General features: G+C 44.6%; 1 protein-coding gene across 18 annotated transcripts in view; it reads right to left on the bottom strand.

Moving 5' to 3' along the window:
- Positions 1-12,553, bottom strand: part of UBR4 (ubiquitin protein ligase E3 component n-recognin 4) — a 53,585-nt gene extending 41,032 nt beyond the window's left edge. For all 18 annotated transcript variants that reach the window (XM_072155222.1, XM_072155223.1, XM_072155225.1 and 15 more), the window contains exons 1-18: positions 12,395-12,553; positions 6,903-7,000; positions 6,664-6,767; positions 6,400-6,529; positions 4,815-4,951; positions 4,457-4,556; positions 4,213-4,354; positions 3,941-4,065; positions 3,733-3,857; positions 3,590-3,649; positions 3,258-3,445; positions 2,638-2,737; positions 1,904-2,044; positions 1,642-1,759; positions 1,358-1,542; positions 693-852; positions 524-609; positions 273-442 (exon numbers count right to left, since the gene is read on the bottom strand). In XM_072155222.1, coding sequence (XP_072011323.1) covers positions 273-442; positions 524-609; positions 693-852; positions 1,358-1,542; positions 1,642-1,759; positions 1,904-2,044; positions 2,638-2,737; positions 3,258-3,445; positions 3,590-3,649; positions 3,733-3,857; positions 3,941-4,065; positions 4,213-4,354; positions 4,457-4,556; positions 4,815-4,951; positions 6,400-6,529; positions 6,664-6,767; positions 6,903-7,000; positions 12,395-12,519 — 2,294 coding nt within the window. In that variant the 5' untranslated portion in view covers positions 12,520-12,553. The remainder of the gene's footprint in view (positions 1-272; positions 443-523; positions 610-692; positions 853-1,357; positions 1,543-1,641; positions 1,760-1,903; positions 2,045-2,637; positions 2,738-3,257; positions 3,446-3,589; positions 3,650-3,732; positions 3,858-3,940; positions 4,066-4,212; positions 4,355-4,456; positions 4,557-4,814; positions 4,952-6,399; positions 6,530-6,663; positions 6,768-6,902; positions 7,001-12,394) is intronic.
- Between the last annotated feature and the right edge of the window lie 910 nt (positions 12,554-13,463).

Here is a 13,463-nt window from a genome sequence, read left to right as displayed (position 1 = left end):
GTGCAAAGTTAAAAATAAACCTTATACCTAATAAAACTAATACGATAAGTTTTACTATTACTGAGAATAAAGTATAGTAAGAATAATGCTTGTATTAATTATCAAGACACAGTAAAGAAAATAGGGGTAAAATCCACATATATCTGCAAGAAATAAGTTGCAAACAAATAGCAAGTAGTCAAAACACAGATGTGTTTGTGTTCATCCAGCCAGATCATCGCCAAAGGATTTGGTCTCGAATGTTTCAACTTCATAAGATTGTAAGCGCTTACCTCTCCCACACACGGAGACATTCTGGGACGTCTGGTTCCCCCTGCATGCTAGCTTTGTGCTGCCAAAGGAGCAGCAGACGCGACAGTACAGAAAGGCTCTGCGGATGGATGTACAGGGGCCAAGGACCCTCACTAAGAGGTGCAATCCCAAGGTGCTGTAGGAGAGCACTCTGCCAAATAGGAAACAACACTTAATGCACCGCAGAATAAAGCAAACTAAATATAGATTATCTTAAGGTTTTGTAGGCTACCTGCAGCGTAGGAGACTGGAGATCTGATGTCACCAAACAATGATTAAACTGGTACAAGGCAACAGCAAAATCCTCATCCGATGATCCTAGAAAGAAATAATAATAATGTGTAAGAAGCGCTTACTTCATAAGTGAGGTAATAAAACACTCATCACTATAGACCATGCACCTTTAAGTCCATCCTTGTCCACGTCTTTGATGATACAAGCCAGGGTGGACATGTGCTGCTCAGTTAGCGACACGCTAAGGTAGTTGCGGATGAAATTGCTGCGGGAATTTAGCATGCAGGTGGTGATAAAGTTCAGTGTATTGGAGGCAAGGCTAAGAAACTGTAGGGAAAAAAAATACAAGGTTACTTATCTCAAATAGGTGTTATTATTAGCACTACTTAGAATAAGAGACCAATATGAGATCAGCCATGTTCCAGCAACCAGAATCCCTCCAACCAGCTGTCTGAAGACACTGCGCCATTAGAATAATGCACAGAGCTATAAATCATTCAAAGCGTGAACTTGGCGTTGAGGTCAGGGGTATTCATTTAAATGGGATCAAAAAGCTGTACCCAGGAAAACATGACAAGTGGACATGATGTCACTGGCATTGTAAGATTAAACAGTGCTTACTGAAGCACAGTGACTGCTTTAAGACTAATGTGCGAGGTGTTAGAGCCCCTCCAATCAGATATTGATCACATTGACCAATTATAAATCAAAAGAAAAAAAACAAAAAGGGAAATCCATTAAAGAAATGAGGAAACGCTTATTAGAAGTATGGTGAATGCAATATTAACTGACATTACTGGTTAGTCTAGTATTCAATATAAAACTTTCATACCAGTTCTGGATCCTTGCGACTGGCCAAAATATTGCCATTTCCTGCAGGGTTCTGTTTGCTGGGACTTTTCGCTCTAGGAGAGCTCTCAAGTGGTGGTGGTGGTGGGGGCGGCGGGGGAACCTTCTCTTTACTTGGAGATATTGTCTCCTCAAACCACTGTCCAAGGATAGGTTCACTGTCATCATCTGGAACAACACAAAAATAATTCGAAAATTGAAACCTTTTTAGTAAAATCTATGAGTTCTTATATGTCACATTACACATGGCAGCTAATGAGAAGTTACCTTGGCTGCTGTCTTCCTCTGTGCTGCTGAAGTCGTCTTCATAGTAGGTGTTAGAATCTGTGGATGCACTGGCATCGCTGCTCATGGATCCCTTCCTCTGTCGTTGTAACACACAGGCCTGTGAGTAGAAGGAAGAATTTAACAAAACTTTCCATCTTCAAATATTAAACCTCCCCCTGGTCAGATCAATCTTCCTGCAACACTTGACCCAATAAGTTTACACAATGACGTCAAGATCATCCGTAGGATAAAACATTCTCACCTTGCGATAGGAAGTGGATAAAACTGTGAACAGTAGATTTGTCAGAGGGATGGAATCAATGAGTCTCTGTATTCTCTGGATGGACGTGCTTTGTGCTGTGATGCTCAGCTCGGCCAGGGGTCCATCTGTGTCCCAGGCTTGCTGTATTAAAAAAAGAAAAGTATTAAGACGTAGAACGAAAAGATGATCAATAGTTATTGAAGAAAAAATAATAAAATCGATCGAAAAGTATATAAACGAGGCCAGGATTCGGTATGGATGGTCTATCCTGCAGATACTTGATAAGTGGGGGCTGACAGGAGCACTGAGCCAGAAGCAATAGGCACCATATTCCTTTGATCGGACACATGCCAGACCACAGATTCACAGACACCAAAACCTTTGCATTTGGGAAAGAGAGCCTTGTGCTTTGCATGCATTTTAGTGGAAACACTCATGAGATCGAGCAAGAGGTGCTCAGTAATCTGGTGGTAGAGGTCCTTTAAGCTGACTGTGCCATCACCCAAAGTATAGAGGATTATCATTGTGATCCTTTCACCATCATAGATATGCAAGTATGTGGCCTCAGTATTCTCTCAAAATGTGCTGGATTTTGTGTCTGAATTCCTCAGTCACCCCCCACCCCCATCCCTTTGCACTGCCAATGAACTTATGTAAGGATTCAATATGACTTTACTGCGACAAATTCCTTTTACGATATTGGCAAAAAAAAAAAAAACTATATTAGACATTACCTTGTGTAAAGTTTCCACTTGTAGATCTTGGAAGAGAGATGTAAGCAGCTTGATAGCATGGTTTGCCAGTACAACTGACAGGACCCCAAATCCTTGGTGTCTAAAAGGTAAAAAAAAAAAAAAAGAACAAAAAAAACTGATTAGTGGAGATCAACAAATGAATTCAATAAAGATTAGAACTTTATTATCACTGTGTATACAAAACTGAACAATATAACTTTACACTATAAAAGTGCTAAAGTGATAAATGAATACAGGAAGTCCCTGGGTTATGTACAGGATAGGTTCTGTAGGTTTGTTCTTAAGTTGAGTTTGTATGCAAGTCGGAACTTTATAGTTTATAACTAACTCCAGACCATATTTTTTTTGTCTCTGTGACAACTGAATTTTAAAAATGTTGGATTATCATAAGAACCAGGATTAACAATAAAGCTTCATTGTAGACACATGTGATAACTGTTACAGCTTTTTATTTTATCCTGGGACCAATGTAAAGTAAATTACAAAAATCCAAAGGTCCGTTTGTAACTAGGGGTCGTCTGTAGGTCAGGTGTTCTTAAGTAGGGGGCCGCCAGTACATAATAATCAATGGCTGAGCCATTGGCTCCTGGCCAACATACCCTTTACCAGGGCCAAGTTTTGGGGAGCCCACTCCATCCTTTGCCCGGGTAATATCTCTGACTCGGAGAGCGGCCAGTGGATCCTTCTCCTTCCCTTTGTCTGCCAGGGCTGTGGGGCTGAGATTGAGGATCAGGTACAGACTGTTCACCAGACACCAGGCTCCAAGCAACTGAAAGTTCTGGTAATGCTACAACAAAAAGAAACAACCACACCCAAGTTTTATAACTTAGAACTGTAAAGAAGGAGCACAATTTCATGGAAGCATGACTGTATTTCTACAATACAGGAATCAATCATGAACCATAAGACATTCTGTACGCATTCTTCTTACCTCTCCTCCTGCTCGGCGGGAGCTGTTTATCGCTTGTCCGATCATCTCGTAGATTTCGAGCTATAATTGCGGGAATAAAATGTTGATGAGTGCATCTTATGTAATTCAGAGACAAATGTCTGCCATTGGAATCACACACTTACACATTTTTGTACAATGGTGGCAGCATCATTTTCATAGTCTTCCTCTTTGCAGCTTGTAGACCCAGTGCGGACCTGCTGGGTGCTCCCAACATGGAGGATTGCCATGCATGTGGCTACACTGACACCTAAGCACAGTGGAAGAGAATTCATTAAGGTTTAGAAAAGGACAAGGAGACAAAGGAAATTGGTTTGCAGAAGGTACGTTTACCTGCATACAAGCAGCTCAGGGCCAGAAGTGTCACGTCTTTAAGACGAGGAGGGGTCAGAGGCTCCATAACAGGCAGAGACAGCGTGTCCAGAGCCATGGTCACATCAATGACAAGAGAGTGAAACCTAGAAAGCATTATGGCAGTATTATGATCATTCTCTATGACCCAATATCATGTTGATGAAGACTGAGAACAGGAAGGTCCAGTCCCCATTTTTTTATATAAACGTGCACTGACAATTATCTGTATTACAAATCTCCATACACCTTACCCATTGCGAACAGCTGTGGCGTCTCCCACCGTCGCCGGCATAATAAAGAAAGAATTGGCAGACACAGCGTCTTGGAAACGGTTAATGTATCTCAAGAAGTAGGGCAGGTTCAGACAGACTCTTAGCAGCTTCTCAGATCCACCTGCAGTATTGGAAGGTAAAAAGCAATTGTATTCACCTGATAAAATCATGCCAATTCATATTCACCATTCACAAGTCAGCCTTCTCATGGAGACCATCTTACCCAGTTCCTGAAGACTGGCCACATTCTGGGCTATGAAGATGCTCTTGGTTTTCGCTGCAGAGGCCTGATCAGATGTGCCGTCATCCAATTCCGTTTCCACCTAACAAAAAATAAAGGGTACAATAATACTGACAGCAAGAACCTCCAAACCCACAGACCTGGACTGATCTGAGAAACAATTTATGTAGTAGCTACACATGGGTTGCCACCCAGCTTTCCCTGTCACAGCACACAGTTATTCTGAGTGATATCTAAGTCACCCAGCAACAATACAACAAATTTAACCGCGACCGGGAGCACTGACTGCCACCTGGCATGATGACGTAGCAAGTAATAAAATAGTTTGGACATTACTGACCTGTGTGTGTGACGAGGACGACGATGTGGAGCCTCTAGGGTTAAACACTGACGTCAACTGGTTAAGAAAGTTCATCTTCACTTCTTTCTGGCGCAACTCAGGACTTAAGAGAACAGCAGTATCCTTCTGATCCTCCACTGTTGATAGAGGGACAAGACATCTTCAGTAAGAAAAAACTATTCCTCTTTATACAAAATCTGCAAAATGTCCTGCATCAGCGACCTACACCCTGAGCCTTCGTACACCCACCATCATGTTCAGAATTAGGATACATAAAGAGTTAAGTCAGGTGCTAAAAATGCAAAGTAGTAATTATATTTAAAATGTATTCACTGCTTTTGTAACATTACAAATCTGGAAGCTTTTAAGGAAACCTACCATGAGGAATCTACCGTCATCGGTAGATCTGATGGTAGATTCCTCCTGCTGCCTCTGCCCTAATCTGTAATGTAGCAAACCTGAAACCTAATCCAATTAAAAACTTTGTTTTAGTAATATGTAAATAAACTGCAAAGGCTACTGGGGCTTGTACTAGCCTGGCCGGGCACTGGGAGCTAAGGCTACTCCACACCTGAGTAACCTCCGCAGCTAATTCAGAAATCACTAATCAGTAATGTGATGTATGCATACAGCGACTGCACCAGCAGCTGAGTAGTGAGTGCAGCTCTGGAATATAAGACAGGATGTAACTCAGGATCAGTACAGGATAAGTAATGTCATGTATGTACACAGTGACTGCACCAGCAGCAGAATAGTGAGTGCAGCTCTGGAGTTTAATACAGGATGTAACTCAGGATCAGTACAGGATAAGTAATGTCATGTATGTACGCAGTGACTGCACCAGCAGCAGAATAGTGAGTGCAGCTCTGGAGTATAATACAGGATGTAACTCAGGATCAGTACAGGATAAGTAATGTCATGTATGTACACAGTGACTGCACCAGCAGCAGAATAGTGAGTGCAGCTCTGGAGTATAATACAGGATGTAACTCAGGATCAGTACAGGATAAGTAATGTCATGTATGTACGCAGTGACTGCACCAGCAGCAGAATAGTGAGTGCAGCTCTGGAGTATAATACAGGATGTAACTCAGGATCAGTACAGGATAAGTAATGTCATGTATGTACGCAGTGACTGCACCAGCAGCAGAATAGTGAGTGCAGCTCTGGAGTATAATACAGGATGTAACTCAGGATCAGTACAGGATAAGTAATGTCATGTATGTACGCAGTGACTGCACCAGCAGCAGAATAGTGAGTGCAGCTCTGGAGTATAATACAGGATGTAACTCAGGATCAGTACAGGATAAGTAATGTCAAGTATGTACACAGTGACTGCACCAGCAGCAGAATAGTGAGTGCAGCTCTGGAGTACAGTACAGGATATAACTCAGGATCAGTACAGGATAAGTTGTCATATGTACACAGTGACTGCACCAGCAGCAGAATAGTGAGTACAGCTCTGGAGTAAAATACATCATAAATAATGTATGTCCTGAGTGACTTATGTAAATGAATTCTTTTATTTACAGTGTAAAATGACATTGCCATGTAACAAGCTCACACAGAATATCTTTATACTCACCATCAGATAGGGTCTGTATAGTTTGGGGCAGTTTTGAGGATTTCATCATTGCAGTAAAAGTGATTATCTCTGTCCGATCCAGGCGGCTGGCACCAGTACACAGGCCCTTGATCAGTAGAATCAGGTGCTTCTGCAGGTTATTAAAAAATTGTTATAAATAATACATCCTGAAGAAAATTATTCAAAAGTACAGCAGTGCAGTATGCGGGAGTACAGTTAAAGGGGTCACTCCGTGTGATATTTCAGGTACAGAGCTGCACCCACCTGAGACACAGCACACGCTTCATCGGGGCTCTCTAGCCGCAGCAGGGAAAACTCAAGCAACACTTTGCAAGCAGCAGCTACAGACTGTAACTGGTTCCTGGGAACTTGGGAATAAAAGGAGAGGAGTCACAGAAAGTCGGGTTTTACAGTGAGTGTTGAACTGCAGGAACCAGCATGCCCTTACTACTATAGCACATTGACTGATGTGGCCAAGTTATAGGTCGGTGGTTAGTACTTACTCTGGTTGCAGACGGTCGTGATGTAATGTGTGGACAGCGCCACGAAGGACGAGTAGAAAGGTTCATACTGTTTGTCGTGGTGGAGAATCTCAGATTCACTGAAAAGACACAGACAGACCATTAACTCGCACATTAAATTAAAGTAAAGCAGAAAGTATATACCTTAAAGGGAACCTGTCATCAGAAATTGAACTAATAAAATATTACCAGTCTTATTCAGCAGCTTTACACCTCCCTAATAATGTTTATTTCATGGGCCATCACGGCTCCATCATCCATAAAATCAACTTTGAAGCCAGATGTAAGTATAAAGTCAATGAGGTAGAGATTTTAAAATTGAAGTCAAGCTCAACGCCTCCTCCTGTGCTTGACATCATGCACTGGATCGTGGAGAGCGGCTTAGGGATATCTCTGGATCATCTATTACAGTGGATGATGCTGATAGAGAGCTTGGATTACTCTTAAAACTCTCCGCCTACATGAATTTATGCAACCAATTCACATCTTCAAAGTTGACTTTCTGGATGATGCCATCACACTGGACCATGTAAGAAATATCATCTAGAAGGTGATCAGCTGCTTGACAGCACACTGGTAGGGCTTAATTCAGTCAATTTCTGCTGACAGGTTCCCTTTAAGTATCACTGCTCAGGTCACAAAGACTAGCCATGAGATCTGTAGAAGAATTTTGACATTTACGCAGCTGATCACAGGTAAGAGCCATAAGCCTGCATCACGTGGAGTAGAGAGAATGGAACACAAAGAAGGGCTGGACACTTTTTACAAGTCACCATCTGTGTCATCCCCTTCATCCTCAGATTGTAAGCTCTTGTGTCACCCCTTCATCCTCAGACTGTAAGCTCGTGTCCCCCTATATCAGCGATGGCGAACCTTTTAGAGATTGAGTGCCCAAACTGCAACCAAAACCCACTTATTTATCACAAAGTGCCAACATATAAGTACAATTTAAGCAGTAACTGCTTGCTCCCTTCTCTCTCATAGCTTTCAAACGTTTGAGTATCCTAAGAACACCAATACAGTAGAAAAAGAGAGTGACAAATTTAGGTTACCCTGAATAGGAAAAAGGTTTTGGAAGCTGAAGCTACATTGATAATCCTGATCTGCTGACACCTTCCCATTCTTCCTGTAGTCTCAAGCAGCACTGCCGCTTTAAAGATAGCACTAAGCGCAGCAAGTCCTGGGCTGTCAGGGAATCCATGAAGATCCCTTGTGTCCTATTTAGTGATGGCCCGGGTGCCCATTTCGCCTGAAAAGGTTATTACTCTAAAACATCACCCTCCAATTCCTTTTTTTTAATATAGACGCTCACACCAATAAATTCACGCCAAAACAGGGGAACCAAGATCATAGCACCACAAGCCTAGGTGAGTCTCTCCAGCCCTCTATACAGACATCCATCACAACCAGCTACATAGACTATTGGCCCGAACCTAAACATGGCTCCAGGGCCCCTCATATTTAAGCCACCCAATGCAAACTCTGTCACACGTCATTATATTTATTATGTTGTACTATTTAATATTCTATGATTTTAAAACACATTTATTGGTTTATTTATCTATTTGGTCATTACCTTAGTCTATATTCACACTGCCGTTGCCCGCCTGTACCGTACCGTAGCGGGCAACGGCAGTGTACGGGGAGAGGAGGAGGTGAGCGCAGCTCACCCCCGCCCCTCTCCATAGGAATTAATGGCGCATGGCGCCGTACTACGGAGAAAGATAGTACAGGTCCTATCTTTTTCCGGGTACGGAGCGGTACGTGTGCTGCACCGTACCGCCCCCGTAGGCCGCCTTGCGCCCATTGACGTCTATGGAGGATGTATATTGGCCGTATATACGTCCTCCATACGTCAGTGTGAATGTAGCCTTAAACGTTGTTTTCTGCCTATAGGTTTATTCATATATATATATTTTTTTTTTTTCATCATGTATTATCTGTCTCCTCCACTTCCAATGTGATCACCAATTACCTTAGAGGAGGCCATAGGAATATTTATTGTATTATCCTCAAATGTATCACTTCCTAACTTATATGAACTTTTTAAAGCCTATGTTTTATTCCTTTTGGTATACCGATCCTCTGCATGCTATTCTCTTTTTTAACTTATCATCAATATTAAAATTTATTTATTTGTGTATTGTATTAGACCTGAGGTAGCACTCAGAGTGCGAAACGCGTTGTCCAAAATATCTCTGAATAAAAGGAAACCTTTTACCCCTGATGACCAGCGCCTTTCTGACGTCCCATTTTTACACATAGGGTGGCACAACCAGTGACCTACCCTCCAGCCCATTTGCTAAAACATCTTATTTTATTTGTATACGTACCCCATGATCTGTACAGCGCTGCGGAATATGATGTTGCCATATTAATGCTTTATTATTAATGTAATGGCAGAGAACAAATATGATAAAGCTAACAGTGAAAATGTATCGGCTACAACTCTCCTGCCAAATCAGCAATATTTCTACTTATTTTGGAGATGGACAGGGGAGTCTGCAGGTCAGGGGTCAGCACTGTACAGTTCCCTTTTTGTTAGGAGAGTGGTCAGGAAGGAATTCTTCATCGTCCTGCATTGCGTTAACGTATCCTGGGTGACCCCCCAGCCAGGCAGAAGATGGTCGCAAGTCACTCCAAAAACATAAGATCATCAGGGGACAACATCAGCAGCTGCCAACCTCTACTGACACAGGAGGTGAGCGGGAAGACAGAGATCCAGACGCCATAGCAACATAACCAACCCAAACCAAAATAAAGGTCACTAGTATGGGAATCCTTGTACAATGATAATAGATGCTAGGTTACAATTCATCCTCATTTACAGGACCTCTGCTTGCTTTCAGTGAATGGATACATTGTTGAAAAAGTTGTCACGTGGTTCACTGTGATGCGTGGATAGGGGATGACATGGAAACTTGGGAATAATGCCTATAAACGCACACAAACTGAAAGTTAGCACCTTGACTTCCCAGAGCAGGTGGTTTGCTACAATGTATCAGTCTGGAGCGCTGACTTTTTGACTGAGTTGCCGGAGAGAGTCTACAGTGATCTCTGCAGCAGTCAGAGCCACTCTGATGTTCCTGCTGTCATCATGTGGCTCTTTGCCAGTGAGCCTGTTTACCCAACACTCTAGTAATTGACACATCACACACGAGTCTGGACATCTCAGAGTGTGAACCGTGATCAAAAATAGCATGGGAGAGCTCAGACTGTACACAGTAGGCGAAGCGCCCAGGATGATGGGGGGGGGGGAAGGGAGGAGGGCACAGTAAAAATGGAGTAGGGTGACCAGGAGCTGGAGTCAGTGATGAGGAGTGAACGGAGTGATGTCAGTGATGAGGAGGGGGCAGGATGACGAGGGGAGGTTCAGTTATGAGAAAGGGGCAGGAAAATGGGGGAGCTTCGGGGGGGGGGCGGGGGGTTCAGTGACGAGGAGGGAGCAGGATGGCGGGGGGGGGGGGGTTCAGTGACGAGGAGGGAGCAGGATGACGGGGAAAGGTTCAGTGACGAGGAGGGAGCAGGATGACGGGGAAAGGTTCAGTGACGAGGAGGGAGCAGGATGACGGGGAAAGGTTCAGTGACGAGGAGGGAGCAGGATGACGGGGAAAGGTTCAGTGACGAGGAGGGAGCAGGATGACGGGGAAAGGTTCAGTGACGAGGAGGGAGCAGGATGACGGGGAAAGGTTCAGTGACGAGGAGGGAGCAGGATGACGGGGAATGGTTCAGTGACGAGGAGGGAGCAGGATGACGGGGAATGGTTCAGTGACGAGGAGGGAGCAGGATGACGGGGAAAGGTTCAGTGACGAGTAGGGAGCAGGATGACGGTGAAAGGTTCAGTGACGAGGAGGGAGCAGGATGACAGGGAAAGGTTCAGTGACGAGGAGGGAGCAGGATGACAGGGAAAGGTTCAGTGACGAGGAGGGAGCAGGATGACATGGAAAGGTTCAGTGACGAGGAGGGAGCAGGATGACAGGGAAAGGTTCAGTGACGAGGAGGGAGCAGGATGACAGGGAAAGGTTCAGTGACGAGGAGGGAGCAGGATGACAGGGAAAGGTTCAGTGACGAGGAGGGAGCAGGATGACAGGGAAAGGTTCAGTGACGAGGAGGGAGCAGGATGACAGGGAAAGGTTCAGTGACGAGGAGGGAGCAGGATGACAGGGAAAGGTTCAGTGACGAGGAGGGAGCAGGATGACAGGGAAAGGTTCAGTGACGAGGAGGGAGCAGGATGACAGGGAAAGGTTCAGTGACGAGGAGGGAGCAGGATGACGGGGAAAGGTTCAGTGACGAGGAGGGAGCAGGATGACGGGGAAAGGTTCAGTGACGAGGAGGGAGCAGGATGACGGGGAAAGGTTCAGTGACGAGGAGGGAGCTGGATCACGGGGAAAGGTTCAGTGACGAGGAGGGAGCTGGATCACGGGGAAAGGTTCAGTGACGAGGAGGGAGCTGGATCACGGGGAAAGGTTCAGTGACGAGGAGGGAGCAGGATGACTGGGGAAGGTTTAGTGATGAGGACGGAGCAGGATGATGGGGCAATGATACAGCTGTTGGAGTCATGTGACAGGGGGTGTTACAGGCCACAGTTGTGTTGTGATCTTGGTGTCTTAACATTTCAGTAGCAAAGGAAAAAAATAAAAGAAAGCAACGTGCAACCAGCCTCAGGGTGTGTTCACACTACATGTTTTTATACAGATTTCATAAACCAGTAACCTAAGAAAATCCACAAAATAAAGTACACAATGATCATCACCACTGAATGACAATACTGCTAAACCTCAGTGCTGCACCTCAATCTGTCATGTGAACAAGCCTTTAGGCCACAGACAGTAATAACCGAGCCCAGAGCAGGGAGGGAGGATCCAAGATGTCATAGAGGGCCTGGGTGTCAGGACTAGGTCAGGCAATCATTAGGGTTATCAGGACACTTGGGGAGGAGGGTTTGTGTCGGCAGTATTATGAATATGAGGTGTCGGTGAGGGTTATGGAGCTGATTTTGGGGTGTCAGAGATAGTACATAAATGTAATAACAGTCAAATTTGGGGTGTTTGCAAGATCAGTGTGTTACAAATTAATGGTGTCAGTGTTTTCAGAGGTGATGCCTGTCAGTATTAGGGGGTGCCAGGGGTCCATATTCTGGTGAGACTACAGTCTGGTACCAATAAGTGAGGTCAGGTAGGACTGGCAGGGTCCAGATTTGGGTGTCAGAGTTGTCTGGGTTGACATTCTAGTCATTACATAAGGGGTGTCAGGATATAGGGTGTCATTGCTCTGGGCGGCACTGAGGTATCACTAGGTGTAGTCGGTTGTCGGGGTGATGCGCCTGGGATGACGCCGTGTTGTGCAGCGGTTGTCACAGGGTCCTGGGTTGTCGGTTGTCAGGGCCGCTCCCGCACCTGTCATGGCCGCAGTGACACAGCTCTCTCCCCCCACAGGCTGCCCGGCCCCGCCGCCTCTCTCCCCCGGCCCCTCACCTCTCTATCACGGAGGCCAGCAGCTGCGGCAGCTCCTTCATGTCAAAGGCCGAGTATGAGGCGGAGAGCAGCGGCCGCACCGCCACCTCCCAACCGGGGCCCGAGCAACCGCCGCTCGACGCCATCTTCCTTCCAGACAGTGACTGAGCGTTTACCGGAAGTGAGGTACTGCTTTACTAGAGACAGGAGCGAGCACGTGACATCTGGCCCGCGCGGCCATCTTGTGTGTGGCGCTCACCGCTCCACCATATTGGTGTGGGAAGTAGTGTATAAGATTTTTTTTCCCCCCCATATCCGTTATTCTAGGGCAATGGTGTAAATGCTTTCAAAATGACGTGAATATTCATACATAATGCAGATTCATCCAAAAATAGCATTGATTACAATAATAACAATGTGGAAAAGAAAGCATGGAATACTATTGTGCATATAATAAAATATCCTAGTATAGGAAATCAGTAACAAAGAATATTATCTTGTCTAGCATTTAATCCTTTAGGTATCCCTGTTTCCATAGAAAAAATCCAAAAGGATTCCCTGTTGAGCAATTTTCTCTGATGGTCTCCCCGCCTCGGTGGGCGATTAACCCTTTCAATCGCTTGCCATTTGAATCCTGCACAGTTCTTATTGTGTACGTCTCTAAAATGTCGTGAGACTGCAGATATGTTATATGCATTATTGGAGACATCAGATAGATGTCTACGTAACCTGATCTTCAGGGGACCTGTGGTGCAGCCAATATATTGAACTTTACACAAAGTACAGGAAATAATATATATCACATGGGTGGTGTTACAGTTAATATAAGATTTGACAGTATGTTGATGTCCTGTGGAATATGATAAAATCTTGTTTCCTGGTATAATGTGTGAACACATCTTGCATATCCTGTGGGCACATTTGTGGTTCCCAGGATATGCAAGCCAAGGGGAAGTTTTAGCATTTTTGTTCTGATACAAGCTGGGAGAGAGTTGGTTACCCAGAGTTGGAGCTCTTCTAGGAATAAATCTGACTCCATCTATAGTTCAGGATCTTGTGTGAAAATGGAGAGATTTCTCTTTGTTATTTT

Source organism: Engystomops pustulosus, chromosome 6 (assembly GCF_040894005.1).
Source record: "Engystomops pustulosus chromosome 6, aEngPut4.maternal, whole genome shotgun sequence".
NCBI lineage: Eukaryota > Metazoa > Chordata > Amphibia > Anura > Leptodactylidae > Engystomops > Engystomops pustulosus.
This window is presented reverse-complemented; position numbering and strand designations above follow the sequence as displayed.